At 35.6% G+C, this 16,203-nt stretch overlaps 1 protein-coding gene across 3 annotated transcripts; it reads left to right on the plus strand.

The window, feature by feature from the left end:
• The first annotated feature begins 497 nt into the window (after nt 1-497).
• kras (v-Ki-ras2 Kirsten rat sarcoma viral oncogene homolog) lies at nt 498-15,104 on the plus strand. Of its 3 annotated transcripts, none has more exons than XM_028448639.1 (6): nt 498-739; nt 4,151-4,268; nt 5,510-5,688; nt 6,588-6,747; nt 8,532-8,656; nt 13,046-13,183. In XM_028448639.1, exons 2-5 carry the CDS (start codon nt 4,158-4,160, stop codon nt 8,649-8,651), a joined length of 570 nt encoding a protein of 189 aa, XP_028304440.1. In that variant the 5' UTR covers nt 498-739; nt 4,151-4,157; the 3' UTR covers nt 8,652-8,656; nt 13,046-13,183. The 3 variants fall into 3 exon arrangements, with proteins under 3 accessions (XP_028304440.1, XP_028304439.1, XP_028304442.1); XM_028448638.1 differs by having other exon boundaries at nt 504-835; XM_028448641.1 differs by lacking the exon at nt 8,532-8,656 and having other exon boundaries at nt 546-835; nt 13,046-15,104.
• The last annotated feature ends 1,099 nt before the right edge of the window (nt 15,105-16,203 follow it).

Raw genomic sequence — 16,203 nt, forward strand, 5'->3', positions numbered from 1 at the left:
CGGTTTTATTGACTAACAAAAACACAAATCTACCGCCACAGATTTGCTCGTATGCACTTTCCGTGCGCAGGATGACCCTGGTGAACACGTTGAAAAACTGACAATAAGATTGCCAAATCATTTCCCTGCTCCGTAATGACGTCATGACGTCCCTCTCTCACACATTCCAGTTATATTTAGAGCCTATATATAATGGAGTCGCCCTCTAGGTGTCGTTGACTGCAGAGAGGAGGACTGTGTTGGATGGAGATGTCCTGAAAGTGACACCATATGACTTACATGGCTGCAATATCACATAATATCACTAATAATTATCATATATATGTATGTGCGTGACTTGGTCTGGAAAGTAATGAATAAAATCAACATGCTCCCATTATTTTAATAGAAAATATATGATAGTCAGTGATGTATTTATAGTTTAATTATTTATTTAATTCTGAACACAATAAAGCATTGTAAGAGGCTATTTTTTTTTTTTGGAAAAGCAGATGTTTATTGCGACACTGAAAGTAGAGCGAGCCGGGCCGGGTGAATGGGTGAAATCCCCAGCTTTGCTCTCTGGTATCCGCCCATATTCACGTAAACGAGGCCACACCGAGCAGCAGCTACTAGCTAGGCCGGACGGTGGTGGGTCTAATGGAAAGTTCAATCGATTAATTCAGCCCCTACAATTCGCATGTAGCCCAGCTGCTTCCCCGGAGACGACGACAGGACGAATTTAAATGCTGGTGTTTTGGTGAGAAAGTGTGAAATGCGGACATCGTGTGAAAGCGGAGTGTTATCAGCTTGACTTGTTGGGTCGCTACTTTCGGACGCGGAACTGCACTAAAAGGTAAACCCAAGGATTCCGCCGTGTGCGACATTTATCTGGTATTGAATGCTACATTGTGTGCACCACAGAAGCTAAACTAATATCTGCGTTACACGCTAATATTCTGTGTATAGCTACTATTGTCGTTAATGCAAACTACGCCCAATTGTTAATCTACCGCCTGGCCCTGCATTGGACCAGCCCCAGCCTGCCCAATGGCGGCTCCTAATTTAGCATTTATTCCTTCTTTTCAATGACTATTTGCCTGTCTTGACACGGGAAATGCAAACAATTGGGATTTGATTTGGTTTAATTCTCTTAAGTAAGGTGTTTGTCACAGAAGTGGACATAGCAAGCAGTGGGCTGGCTCCAATGCTAAGCTAATAATGCTAACAGAAGCCCGGTGACCCTACAGCCGTGGATTCTTCAGCCCACCCCGGATGTCCTTCCTCTAAAGTCCGTCAAATGGCTAAAAGTTTAGCTTTAATCCACATTCTTGACTCTTGTCACTGAAATAGGCAGCATAGCCAACGGTGTCATTGTTGGTGACGCCAAATCCACTGGTGCTTGAATTTAAATGCCATCAGAAAGTCACCATACACAGGTGACAACTTTTACACACTTAGTAAAAAAACATGAAACATTTAGCTCAGTCAGTGGAACTAATAATAGCCACAGTAATTTAATGTCACACTCTCACTGACAGATGAGCTGAGATTGTAATTTCTGTGCTATGCTTTATCTCAGTGAGTGATCTATTCACTTTGAACTGTTATATCTTTAAAGGTATTTAAACTGACTAAAATCTACTATCACCGTCTAGTCCTGAAACTATAAAAACCTCACAAACCCACAAGTTTAGATAGACCTACTCAAAATTCAACATTACCTGTTCTTTTAGTCGCTTTTTCTGATTGTATAACATTGTTTGTTTAAAGTTATAAAGAAATAAATATGTTCAAAGAACGAAAAGCTAAATAGGTTTTATCAGTAAAGGCCTGGTTGTACCATTGGGTGTTGATTGTCCTGCATGTTTCTCTAAATTTCCCACAACATGCATTTTGGGGATATAGTCATATTATATAAGGATGCCCCAATCTGATATTGGTCTGATATCGGCAAAGACAAAACAAGTATCGGGTTATACCGGCCTGCATCTAAAATGTCTGATCGTATGGCTCCCATTGTTTTTTTTATTTATTTTTATTGGATTTATTGATGTTATTTTTCAGAATTTACCATTTTCCCCCCCAATTTATTCTATTCCATTCAGATTAAATAAAATGTATTTATTAAGGATATTTTGTAAAGGTAAATTATTTGTTTTATTTACTTGATTGTTGAATATGCTTGTTTTCAATAATTATTCATTTTTTGCATTAAAGAGGGATGTTGTACATGGTAATTTATTGAATTGTAGAATATGTTTAAGTTAAACTTGTGGTTATGTTGCATTTTGAATATATAATTATTCTTTTTTTTTAACATTGCAATTTGTTATTTATTGTATTGTTGAATATGCTTGTTTTGAAGTTAAACGAGTGGTTATTTTGCATTTTAAATATATTAGTTTTTTGCATTAAAGAGATTACTATTCATGGTCATTTATTTAATTGTAGAATATGTTGTTATTTATTGTATTATTGAATATGCTTGTTTTGAAGTTAATCTAGTGGTTATTTTGTATTTTAATTATGTGATTATTAGTGCTTTTTTGCATTTGAAATATTTAATATTTTTTATTTATTTGAGGCTGTTTTTCATGGTAATATATTGTTTTTATTGATTTTCTTTAAATGTTGAATATTTGTATGTTTAAGGTTAAAATGTAGCCCCTTGGCTAATAATAAATGGGTCAGTTTTTCCTCATATACCTACTGTTGCTGACTATTGTTCTCTGTTTGAGTAACATCACTATTTAAGAGTTTTATAACATTCCACACTAAAAGTAAAAGTAATGATAGTAGGAATGCTTCCCGCTTGTAAAAAGTTGATTCAGGACACTCCTATAAACATACTCAGCTGCAATTTCATTTTTCACTTTGTCGTCCAATGACGAGTCCCTTTAGCTGAATGCTATTATTGGTGTAAACCAGTGAGTAAATCCTGCTTTTGTCCTGAGATGGTGAAAGCACTAATTGCAGCTGAAGGCAATGTGTGCTGTGGCTTCAGAAAAGAGCCAGTGCTGCTATCGACGAGCGAGGCTCCACAAAGCAGGCAGACACCACAGAGACTCACAGTCACTTGTCAATTTCGGAGCCTTAATGTAACGTCATGGATTATTGCCTGGGGTTAGTTTCTGTTGTCTGGCTGCCACTCAGAAAGTGAGTGAGAGTATGTCTGGATTTTGATGTTTGATTGCACAGTCAGTCTGACTTTGATCTTTATTGCATTTTAACTTTCGCAAGGATTTTTGTTTTCTGCTATAAACCTTCCCTTGTTTTATTTTTAATGATTTGAGTTCATATGTCAGGTGGGTTTTCTTGTTATTTGGTCAATTCGGTATGGTTAATGTTATTATTTGACAAAAATAATTTTTCCTCACTATTCTCTCACAAACTTATGCTTATTTGTCCTGAAGTTGCCTTGCCTTAGTTGTTTTTTTTGCTGAGCTTCTTCTCACTGAAACCCACAACAGACCATGACAGTGTGGTGTATTTTAATAGGACATTTATTTAAAAAAAAAAAAAAAATGCACTGAAAGTCATGTATTTTATGTCCCTATTTTCCCTATATAATGTTCTTGAGTACTTTTTCGATTGTGGCCGTGACAACATAGCAAAAGTAGCAAAAAAGTGTTACTTTGAACTTTTACCAAATCAACACATTAATTCCAGCAAGTTTTGTTTGTCTTCTTTTTGAATAACTTAACATTATTTTAAAAAAAAAAGACTAAATTAACTTGCTGGATTTGCTACGCGACAGTCAAGGACACATTAAGCGGACACCTCTGAGGAAGACTGGCAGTTGACATATGTCTAAAGATCAAAGTAAATTTTCTTAAATGTCTGAGGAAGTGGAACCTGGACCTAATTAAAAAATAAGACAAAATTAACTTGCTGGATTTGCTATGCGGAAGTCAAGGACACATCAAAGGGATTAGCAAACGCCTCTGAGGAAGACTGGCAGTTGACAGTTGAAATGTCAGGAGATCAAAGTAAATTACCTGAAAAAAAAAAAGTTGTCTGATGAAATTAAACCATAACATATTAATCAACACATTATTTTAGTCTTTTCAAGGTTTATGTAACACACAAACTAGAATGAACTGGAGTGATCATTTTGTGGCACTTGCTGAAATGTTATGTAACAAATGTTCTTTGATTGGTCCCGCAGGTGAATCATGACAGAATATAAGCTGGTTGTGGTGGGAGCTGGTGGTGTTGGCAAGAGTGCGTTAACTATTCAGCTCATCCAGAACCATTTTGTGGATGAATATGACCCCACCATTGAGGTAAGTAGTACTACTAAAACCATCACATCATTGACTGCTTTGTGTGTCTGTCGCTGATTGAAGTAACCGAAGACAGGAGAAACTACTCTTTAAGGAGTTTGAACTGGTCTGACTGGTTTGAGACTCCCAACCGGTTGCTAACACCTTTCTATGCATGTCTGCCTGCATGCTTTCTTCTGCAGGCCAAAATATTTATCTTGATTGCTGGTGTTCTGTTACCAGTTAGAAGTTACAGTGACAAAACTATAACATGTGACGACTTTTCTAAACAGACAGTGAGTATTTGGGCAGGATAGGATTGATCAGACATGGACAACTGGAGGTACAAAAAAAATACACAAGTTTACTCCCAAAGCACACAAGATGATTACAGAAACTCCGAAAATATACAAAACGACATTAAAAATGCATAAACAACTACCAAACACACACAAAACAACTATATACTTAAAATGATTCCAAAAACAAACGAGATGACTACAAAAATACACAAATACCCAAAAACCCTACAAAAACAAACAAGAAGAGAGGAATATTCAAATTAATAACACCGATATACAAAATGACACCAAGAACACATAAGACAATTAGAATACAGAAAAATATACAAAACAACATAGAAAATACAGAAGTTACAAAAACAAAATAAACAACACACAAAACATCAAAATACACAAATGACTCCAAAAACGCACCATAAAAACTAAACAAAATACAAAAAATGATTCCAAAACACAAGATGACAGAAAATAAATAACAGAAAAACAACAAACATGAAGGGAGTGTGAAATATTTAAAATGACACTATAGAGAAAAACACACAAGATGCCAACAAAAATATGTTAATGCTCAGATAGGCCATTATTCTAAATGCTGACATGAATGTTAATAATCAGATAATCACATTTTTGTGGTTCCTGCTGTGATAAGTCATCTCTGCAATATGACTATTCATTTTTTGAAGGCCCTAATACTGCTGAAAGCCTAATTGAATGAAAAACATTAACATTGCAGGGTTAGGGTTATGGTTATGGTTAGGGTTCAAGTTTTCTATATTGGATAAACCACCATAATATAAAAATCTACCCCAAAAGATACAAACTTTTCATTGGGGAAAATGATTGTATTTGGTCGACCAATTGATGGTGGAGTTTGTTTAAAATTAATTAAATAATTGTTCAAAATTGGTAATGTAAAAAGTGTTTGGTTCAACTTTCTTCTTGGACCTCTTCCTCCTCCAGGACTCGTACAGGAAGCAGGTGGTGATCGATGGGGAGACGTGTCTGCTGGACATTCTAGACACTGCAGGTCAGGAGGAGTACAGCGCCATGAGGGATCAGTACATGAGGACAGGGGAGGGCTTCCTCTGTGTCTTTGCCATCAACAACACAAAGTCCTTTGAAGACATTCACCACTATCGGTGAGTCGGGGAAACTAAAGGTCTTCACTAATGATCTACTCTAGTTATTGATGACGGAGGAGAAAAATGATTACCCTTTGACTTGGAAAAATAGATGATATTCATGTGCAGCTTGTAAGCTTAATTAACTGTTTAATTATATTAGTGTTATTAAAGTGTTTTGAATAGGAATAAAATAAACGCAAAGCCAAAAGTTTTAATGTTCTTTAGTATTTCAAAAACAACAATCTAGAATTATTTTTCATATTTCTTTTTTCAAATAAAAAGTGCAATTAATCTTTATGTTATTATCCCCTCCATAAAGTGGAAGGGGGATATAGGTTAAAGGAGTTAAAGTGGACAGCTTTTCTCAGAAACTGTTTTAGATAGGACAACCAAATTCAATGTGTGGCTTCAGGGTATCAATACCATGATGGAGTTCGAAAATGAGAAGGGCGCAATAATATTTTCCGGAGTTATTGCCCTTTTTTTGTTTTTTGGCGGGGGATGTTGATGACTGTCCTCTTGTTTAATATATATTATTATATTTAATAAATATTAAAGTAAATATGACTATTATTAAATGCATAGATAACACAAGTTAAGGTCGCTTTATTTGCACACATCCACAGTGGTGGGGGTCTCCTCTCCGCTCTGACCTGCAGCTGAGGTCGGGAGCTGTTGTGAAGCTCTGTCAGTGCGCTTTAGGACAGAGGCGGGGGTCACGGCAACACAATGGCATGTTTACACACAATAATTAATTTGGTTTTAAAAATTTTTTAGACTAATTAGGTGAAAGTGAACACACAAGTGTGCTGCAGCACAGTGGTTGAAAAACCCTGAATTGTATGAATGTAAATGTCTGTCTATTGAAATATTTTGCTAAAAAATAATTTATAATTGTGTGTGTTTTGGTCTAGAGAGCAGATAAAGCGAGTGAAAGACTCCGAGGACGTCCCCATGGTGCTGGTGGGGAATAAGTGTGACCTCCCGTCCCGGACGGTGGACACCAAGCAGGCTCAGGACTTAGCACGCAGCTACGGCATTCCCTTTATCGAGACCTCAGCCAAAACCAGACAGGTGAGAGTCCATTGGTAACTTTACCAACTCGTGTGTTTGTGTGTCGGTATTTTTCCCAAAAGAATCCTAATAATCTTGGCTTTGCAAAAGTGCTTTACAATCATGTTTTGTGGGTGCTGTGTCCAAAGCCTTTTTTTTATCAATCCTTTTTTTAATTGCTCCATTATTTCATCTTGGTTTAATTAATTTTTTTTAATGGGTGATAATGAAATCATTGCATGCCACTCTGTCACTGTGCTGTGAAATTACACTATCATTAGGACCACCTGTGAAGGCTCCAGCCTTGTGACTAATCAGTAAATTTTGTGGCGAGGCGTCTGCATGAAAGGACAAAACTGTCGGTAATTACCCAATGAGATAATGATCGCCCTTACTGGTTTCTGTGGCTTGGTGCTGAAAAACGAGCTCTGCCGTCACATCCAGCGGTGTGTGTTGTGAGCATGGCCTTTGGTTGTCGACGGGCTGATGGAGTGATTTAGGAGCTGGGATGAATCATGATCCTTCCTGGGCCTGCGGTGAGCTGTCGTTTTGAAGCTTGAGCACTCGTCGCTAAACGAGTGCAGGTTCTTTATGGTCCATGTGCTGCTTCTGTGGGGCCTGCTATGGCTTTTTCTTCACCAACGCTCTAATTCCTAATCATTTTAATCTAATACCTGGGAAATCTATTCAGAGGGGCACAGGAAAGTAAATATCACTTGCTCTTATTTGTGTCTTGTTGATCCTCCACATGCACAAGGGCTCGGATTTTCCTTTTCAAAATTTCTTCAATTCAGTTTAACTTTTTATCCATTTTCGCAGCTTTTAAGCTTCTCATAATCATACGAAACATGTTAATTAGGGTTAAAAGTCAACTACTGTTGTTCATTTTACATTTTATATGGCTTAGAGAATTTGCAGAAACCAGATGGTTACGTTAAATCATGCAAGATTATGTCACAAGAGTTTAGCATGTCCGTTAGCCACACTGCTAATCCTGAGCCTTCCGTTTAAAAGGAAAAATACTAGGGCTGCCAACTTTGGTCGTTTAGTCGACTAATTGGTCGATGCCGTCGTGGTCGACCAAGAGTTTCATTGATTGAACAGCAACGATATCAGTTTCAATACTGTTAAAAAAATAAATTAAAAAATGCAATGCACTTATATAGGTGATAAGGATTAAGTCATTATTCTAAATGTTGACATGACTGTTGATAACCTGAACAGCTTGTTCAATACAACACATTGAAACACATTTATTTGCTGTCACAGAATAACATGATCACTAGTCAAACCGTAACATGTACGATATTCATTCAGTCACCCATTTTCTGATTAAAAATGGTGTGTTTGAGTGATATTGTCCCTAAATGTGATTGTGCCATGTTGGGGCCTTATTTTAAGTAGAGAGAGGAAAAAAACGGGTCAGTTTTTTCATAATGTGGTGATCAAGGAAAATCTGAGCCCCTAAATGCATCATTTGTCTCACCCACTGCAGGCTTATTATTAGATCTAAAAACTACTGTTGTGTAGTACACTCCACTTCATTGCACATGGTTTTCCTTTGCACATTGCATTAATGTGGCTACGGAGAGTATAATATTAGATACTGCTACTTTTATATTTTTGCTAAAAGTCTGTTCAGCTTGCAGGAGGTGAGTGTTTTTTATATTCAGTGTGAGAATTATGGAGTATCTTTGTATAGACAACATGGCAGATCTACGTAGAACCACTGTATTTGTGCACCTATGCCCAGCATGTCCCACTGTGCTCCTTAGCATTGAGGAAAGTTGTGTTTCACACTGCAGAGAGTGGAAGATGCCTTTTACACTCTGGTACGGGAGATCAGGCTGTACCGGCTCAATAAGCTCAGCAAGGAAGAAAAGACAACGCGCTGTGTGAAGCTTAAAAAGTGTGTTGTGATGTGAACGGGGTAAGTGTATGCAGCTGCGCATCCACCCGCTCTGTGTTTGTGTGTAAGTGGGGAATCGTGGAGGAGGTAGCGTAAGAAGACACGCAGTGAGTCCAATCTAACCTGCAGGTTTGCTCACTGGGGCTGGGCTCATGATTTCCTTCTGCTGGCTGTTTCTGTTCATTGTGGATAATCAGCAGGAGGTTCGTTTTCACACTGGCCTAAATTTGAAGATTCTACGCTTTTTTTTTTTTTTACATTTTTAAAGTTTCCTACGTATTACACAGAGGTTCATTACTCTTATAGTGTTATCATTGGTCCTTACCTGCTTCAATCACACAGTGGAAGTTGAGGTCACGAACGGATATTCATGCACGTTTGTGCCTGTCCTTGATTCAGAGCAGTCATGTCCACCTCCAGTCCTTCCTTTCCCACATCCTTCAGTTCTTTCTTTGCTTTAACAACCCTCTGCATAGGAGACAGAACACAAGATCAGCTTCAACTACATACGTGGCCCTCGGCGTAATTTTGTGCCACCCCCCAAAGTAAACACACAAAATAACTTCAAAGCAGAAAAAAATTTACATTTTTTTTTTAAACTCAACTATACAAATGCAACCAATATACACACAAATAACATTAAAATAATTGTAAAAATGACAACAAAAGAGACTCCAAAATGCATGACAAGAAAAATACACAGATGACAAAAAAGTATACTGACAAAAAACAAAATCACTAAAAACAGACAACGATGTATAAATGTATCCATTGTATTTATATCAAATATAAAAAAGGAAGACGACTACGAAACGACAAAAAGTAATAAAAAGTGAAACAATAAAAATGACTCCCTACAAAATACACAGTGACAAAAAGTTATATTTACATTTTATTATATTTATACAAACAAATTACAAAAATTGACTCAAGGCGCACTAAAAAGCCAAAAAAAATCACATAACACACAAAATGAGATAAAAATATACAGAATCACTAAAAAACAAACTAAATCCTTGTTGATCTCTTTATTAATACTCAGATGTGCCATTATTACTGACATATTTGCTGATAATGTGACCCTCAGATTAGATAATCACATTTTTGTGTCCCAGCTGCGATAAAAGTCTCTGAGCTACAGGGTAACAGCAATGTATGATTCAAACCCACATCTTTTTCTTCTTAAGTAACTGTGGAAACCTTTACATTCTAGTGTTCACAGAAGCTGCCAGATGGGAACAATATGAAGTAATGCTTAATCCAATGTTATAAAGGCAATCATGTAGTTATATTTAAGGTCATAAACAGGAAATAATAAAAACCCAAAACGACCAAATCTAAAAACAGTTAATGTTAATGGGGTTGTTTTTCTTTCCTCGTCAGCTTTTCTTTTTTGTTCAGAGATGATGTTATATTTGTATTTTGTAATTTACCTACCAGTGTGAAAGTGTCCTCATGGGCTGAAATTAATGTGCGGTTTGGGTTGGTGCGCCAATGATTTAGTTAACACGGCTTAACGGGGGACTGAATAATTTGCTGATGTTTTTTTTTTTTTTTTTTTTTTGTTTTGTTTAGTGTGAAAGACAAAAAAGATTGTACGTGTTTGTGTGTGAAAGGATGTTCCTGCGAATCCAAACTCCATCATCATCTTCATTTTTCCTCCTGTGTTTGTGGCAGCCCAAAGACGGCTCAGGCTCTTTTATCTTACAACCTCTGCTGAATGTTGTCACTTTTATTGCTGTTCAGGTACTTCAATGCTCGCTTCAGCGCGGCATCAACAGACAAAAGCTGCATTTCCATGGAGCCCATTATTCACACCGCGCCAGGGGAAAAGCCTCATTTAAACACTTCACTTGAAATCATTGGATGCATTCAAACCATAATCTGCAGCTCAGACGTTTTGTGTTTGTAAAGTCTTTAATCAAACGTAGACTTGTAAGCTTCCCATTTGGGTAAACGTATCGCTTCTTTATGCTGCCAAATTTTTTTGTTTACAGCTCATTGTAATTTTATTGAGGTCTTTCTTAATTTCACAAAGGATACACGTTTCCTGTAAAACCACATTTGAGCTTTAGATGTTTCTGCTGTTTAGACCAACGATGCTAATCTCAAACCTGTATCAGGGGTGGTGTCAATTACTCTCTTTATAATCTTTAATTATCCATGTTCAACTACAACTCAATTGTGAATACTAGGGGTGTGTATTGCCTGGCATCTGGTGATACATAGGTCACGATACGATATATCCCGATATTAAAGTATAAGGCAATTTTTATATATATATGACTTAATAAACAAGTAATCTGTAAATTAACATTATGTTTGAAATGTATTTTATTGGAATATTTTACACTCATAACATTGGATTTAACATGCCATGTGCCAACAACTTAAAATAAAAAAATAACTTAACTTTGACTTTAATGCAACATGACTTTAGTGCAACTTAACTGAGGTATTTATGCCTAGAACAACAAATAAATGCAGAAAGTTAGTACTTTCTTTTTAGATTTATTGAAAAAAGACAAGCTGGTCAGCATGTCCAGGTTTCAGCACTTCTTTGTGCAGTTATAATGTCTCCTGCAGTGGAAAAGACTTTCCTGGTTAAATAAAGGTTAAAAAAACATTTTAAACATTTAAAAAATCAATATAAATGAATTTTGAATCGATCTGAGAATCGCGTGACATATCACGATATATCGCTGAATTAATTTTTTTCAACACCCCTAGTGATTACGTTTAATAGCATTAAAAAAAAACAATTAAAATTAAATTTTTTCCCCCTGAAAGTCAATTGTAATTATGTCCTCAATACTAAAGTTCAAATTCACTGAATCACAATTACTTTAATAAATAAGCCCATAAAATGTAGCTTTCTGTTAGCATCAACTTTTGGTTTCCTTGTTACACTTCCTTGTCCATGAAAATAGTTTTTATGGTAAAATATCCCCAAGAAAAGTGACAGGTAGTGGTAAATGTTTATATGAAACATATTTTGACAATTAACTACATATGTGTAAACCATAGAATGTAACATGCACAGGTTTGCACTTTTAGTTTACTTTATTTGAGCATTTCACATTCATTATATTTACAAAACACAAGATGCACCAATAGCTTATAGGCACCTATCCCATAATATTCAATTATTACTCATACCAACATCAAGAAAAAAGAGAAAAGCATTTTAGTATATTTTGACATCACATACATACATTATATTGGTGTTTATGATATAGCATTTATATTAATTCCAAAAATTACAGGGTTACCTACAGTGAAAGAGCTATGGTCCAATGTAATTTGTGTATTTCCTTAAAATGCTTTTCTTTTACTGTATTTTGAATATTTGCGGAATAGCAGCACTTTGAAGGTTGTCATCTAAACCGTTGCGCTAAATTGTAACTGAAAGTTTTTATAGAATTTCCATGCCAAAGTCAATTATCTGAACTCAAATACAATTCAATTACAACAGCAATGTATTTTTCAATTACAATTACCATTGTAATTATGTCATAATTGTGATTAGAATTATTGACACCAACCCTGATTCAGCACCTAATGCCTTTGTAGTTTATATAATAGTTGCGTTGGCTCATGTATCTGCAGCTAATGTCTACTTCTGACTCACTGTGGAATCCAGTCCACATCAGTGGTGTCTCACACAACACAAGCTATACTGCTTAAATGGGATGGAATGTGTTATTTTGGGAGTATTCAAAAATTTAAACTTTTCATTTCAGTGATTTATTCAAATTAACTAGAAATTGGGAGTAATTGTAAAATAAATAAATGTGACATATTCAAACAGAAATATGAATATTAATAAAAAATATGAATTTTCAAATTTGGAATCTTTTTATGGGAATAAATGAGGAAAAACTGGCCATTTACAAAATTAAAGTTTTAACCAGCAGGGACATGAAATATATTTTAGCGTCATTTAAAATTTTACCATTAATTATTTTAAATTACTCTGGACATTTTGGGAATATTAAAAAAAAAAAAAAAAGAAATTTTTTTATGGGAATGATTACGTAATTGGAATTAAGTAATTTTAAATAATTACATAATCCTAAAATATATTTCCCAACCATATTTAACATCCCATTTTTTTTCTCATGGAAAGTTTTCAACTTTAAAAATTACCAGAATTTTCCAACCCAAGTTGAAATATGATGTTTTTTGTAGCTACTAATATTGGCTACTAATATTTATGTTTGGATATAATAGTTATTTGAAGTTACTCCCATTTTCAAGTTAATTCCCTTAAAGTTAATATTTTTGAATATTAACAAAATTCCCAAGTTTAAGGTGTTATTGAAATGTACCCAAAAAACAAGTTTACCTTTTGCTTTTTGATGGAATGAATGTGACTTTAAAACGTTGTTGTCTTTATTTCTCTTCCAGGGCGTGGATGATGCCTTTTACACACTAGTGCGAGAAATCCGGAAGCATAAGGAGAAGATGAGCAAAGAGGGCAAAAAGAAGAAAAAGAAGTCCAAGACAAAGTGCACACTGATGTGAATCCTCATCCCTTTTCAAGACAGACTCAAACAGAAAAACCACCTTCACCAGTTCTCCAGTAATGCATTTTGTACATTACACTAAATTATTCGGTTCCTTCTCCTCCACGGCCACATTTCTAAACCAGACCCCAGTTTTTTTTTTTTTTTTTTTTTTTTTTTTTTTGCCTTTTTTTTATTGTTGTTGCCGTCGTTTGCTACTTGAACATCAATAGGCGTTGCTCTCAGTTTAGTGCCAGTTGCTGATGTGTTTTTTGTGTTCAGCCTTATTTGGACTTTTATTCTGGAAAGTTTTTGATGATTTTTATGTAGCAGCAGAGCTGGGATGGAACTGCGTCACAAATCAGGTTTGACAGATGATTGAGTTAGTCTCCCTCCCAAACGATCATGACCTGAACTTGTTCTTTGATGCCCTTTTTCAATCAGGTTCATTTAGAAATCTGTAAACCTGGACCAACGCGTCATCCCAGTGATACAAAACATCACAATGTATATCATACCCTAACGTCCCCGTCTGTGAGCGCCCTTAGTGATGTCACTGATACGTATGCATGCAGACTCATATTGGTCTCCAGAAGTTAACGCCCCAATGAGCTCCTGATTGTTAGCAGTTTGTGCGTGCGTGTGTGTGGATTTCTTTACCTAAATGAGATATTTTCTCCCCTTTTTGCATGCATTCAGTCTTACTTATGGGTCATTTAGTAGCATCACCAATGAGGAAGTACGACATCACACAAGCTAGGTTATATCAGTAGGATAAATACAATTATTGGTATTATTGTGAAAATGAAAACACAACCGTCTACTACTTAAACCCTTTTCTAACTACTACTACTACTACAAAGAGACAAGCAGCCAGAGTCTGTGGCTTTCTCTGCGTTGCCTTGTTGGCCTGCACTGGTTTGTTTTTTTAAGGCTAGTCATCGATCGTAGAGTTGGTTGGTTTCGTCCATCCTGGTGAAAAGTATTTCACTTGTCAAAAAAGGAGCAGAGGACCTTCATCATAAGGCGAGTGAGCCTTTGCTGGTTTTCCCTAATCTGTTTACTGGTTTGTGCTTCCCCCGGCTGTGGAGCAGACGTCTTCCTTCCGTCTGGATTTACCGTCTTTACGTGGAGTATGAGGTGGTTCAAAAAAAAAAAAAAAAGGTCCTGATGAGTTTTCAGATTAGTTCATTTGATTATTTTAGGCTCATTAAGTAAAGTTTGGATATTTTTAATTGAGAGACCCGGTGTCCGCTGCCATAAATGATCATTTTTGTCTTACTAAAATTGTGTGTCATGTTAATGTAACTGGGACAGATGTTTGTGAATTAGGCAATAATTCCCATTATATTGTTTTTAGACATTTTTGTATGTGGGTTTGATTTGCCTTTATCTTTGCTTTTGGTGCAAAATTGAAACTTTTGGTTTGTCGTGTGCACAGGCATGCAGCCAGCAAGCAAAATAATTCACATCAGAAAATCCTGACCCAACATTAGATTAAATTACTTTTTTTTTTTTTTGGTAGCAAAGACAACATGATTCTGCAGCCCTCCCTGTTAATAATACTGTCTCCTAAGTAGTTTTACTGTAACATTTGAATTGTTCTTCCTTCATTGCGTGCCAACAGCTGATTCTCTGAAATGTATCATTTATACCTGGATCGTATTTTAACAACCTTTGTATAGTTGTGATACTGAAAGGTGCATATTTTGTAAATTGTGCTTCATTTTGTCGGTGTGTCTAAAAATGAATGTTGCTTTTTGGGAGTTTGGCTCCACTCTGTGTGTGACTAGAGAGTGTGACTGGGTCCAGGTCTGGGGAAATGAATGAATGACCACTTTGCGATGTAAACCCGTTAGTGGGCAGTGCAGAGTGGTGATCTGATCTCAAATGAGTCTATTTTTTGCCATGAATCTCACCACTCCTATTTAATGTGTAATAAAGAACAAAGTAAAGAAGAAGCTTCTCTTATCGTCACTTCTTTTCATTAGATAAAGGTGAAACAGTGACTTTCACTCCTCAGTTTATCAGCTTATTGTTTTAATAACTGAACATGTTTTCTTGAAAAGACAGAATAGACTGATTTAATGTCTCCCAGCAGGTGGCACTGTTCACTCACTTTAGGATAGACATTTTTCCACAGTTATGGAAAGAACATAAATGGAATATTTGGTGATGGCAAGTACTAGTACTCACATTTGGAAAGAATTTTGGTTTACTAGTGCACAAATTGCACAACATGCAAAAATCTCAAATTTTTAACAAATTAGTTTAACTAAATTCTTGCAAAAATAAATAATCCAATCTAAATAAATGTAAAAGTTCAGATCATTTTGAAATATTTGAACATAATGTTTGATGGACTAAAATGTTCAGAGGTATTTCTGACTAGAATCAATGTTTGAGCTTTTATGAGAACAATTTATTAGCTAAAGATAAATGTTTAAATTACAACATAACTTAATCAGACATGCTTCCAGGTGCTTCTTTTTCTCTGGGTGATTTTTTTTTTTTTACCTGAAACACTTTACCCAATAAGAATGAATTATAATCAAAATATATTAGAATATGTTGTATTCATTTATTTTCAACAAAATTAAGGGAAAATACTGTTGTGGGTGAACTCTAAAAATATGAAAATTTTAGATACTGTAAAAATCAGTAATGTATGAACAAAAATAATTTTTTAAAACCCAATGAAACTGGAAGCTTGGTTTATTGCTCCACCCATTTGTGGGCATTTGAGGCTTCCTGGTGAAGCCATTGTCTACGTGAGAAATGAACAGCTGCAGGAGAAAAATGATCACCTGACTAAAATATTTTTATCACTATATGAATTTCCTTGGATATCACCAGTGATATTTATTGATAACTACTGGACTAAATAAAGATAGTATGGACTTTTCAGGACCATATATACAGTATATATATATATATATTTTTTTTTTTTTTTTGGTGCAGAAAGTAAATACAGTGTACCACCAGTAATAATGGGACACTAACACTATCACTGGGTGAAAAAGTGGGCATTTTAGTTTGGGGGCCAAATACAAAGTAGTT

Source organism: Gouania willdenowi, chromosome 6, assembly GCF_900634775.1.
Source record: "Gouania willdenowi chromosome 6, fGouWil2.1, whole genome shotgun sequence".
Lineage (NCBI taxonomy): Eukaryota > Metazoa > Chordata > Actinopteri > Blenniiformes > Gobiesocidae > Gouania > Gouania willdenowi.

Bases quoted from the DNA above. Each gene is read 5' to 3' on its own strand.
- kras (XM_028448639.1), top strand. From the start codon at position 4,158: ATGACAGAATATAAGCTGGTTGTGGTGGGAGCTGGTGGTGTTGGCAAG. The intron at 4,269-5,509 runs GTAAGTAGTACT...TTCCTCCTCCAG, and splicing joins AATATGACCCCACCATTGAG to GACTCGTACAGGAAGCAGGT. The intron at 6,748-8,531 runs GTGAGAGTCCAT...TTCACACTGCAG, and splicing joins CCTCAGCCAAAACCAGACAG to AGAGTGGAAGATGCCTTTTA.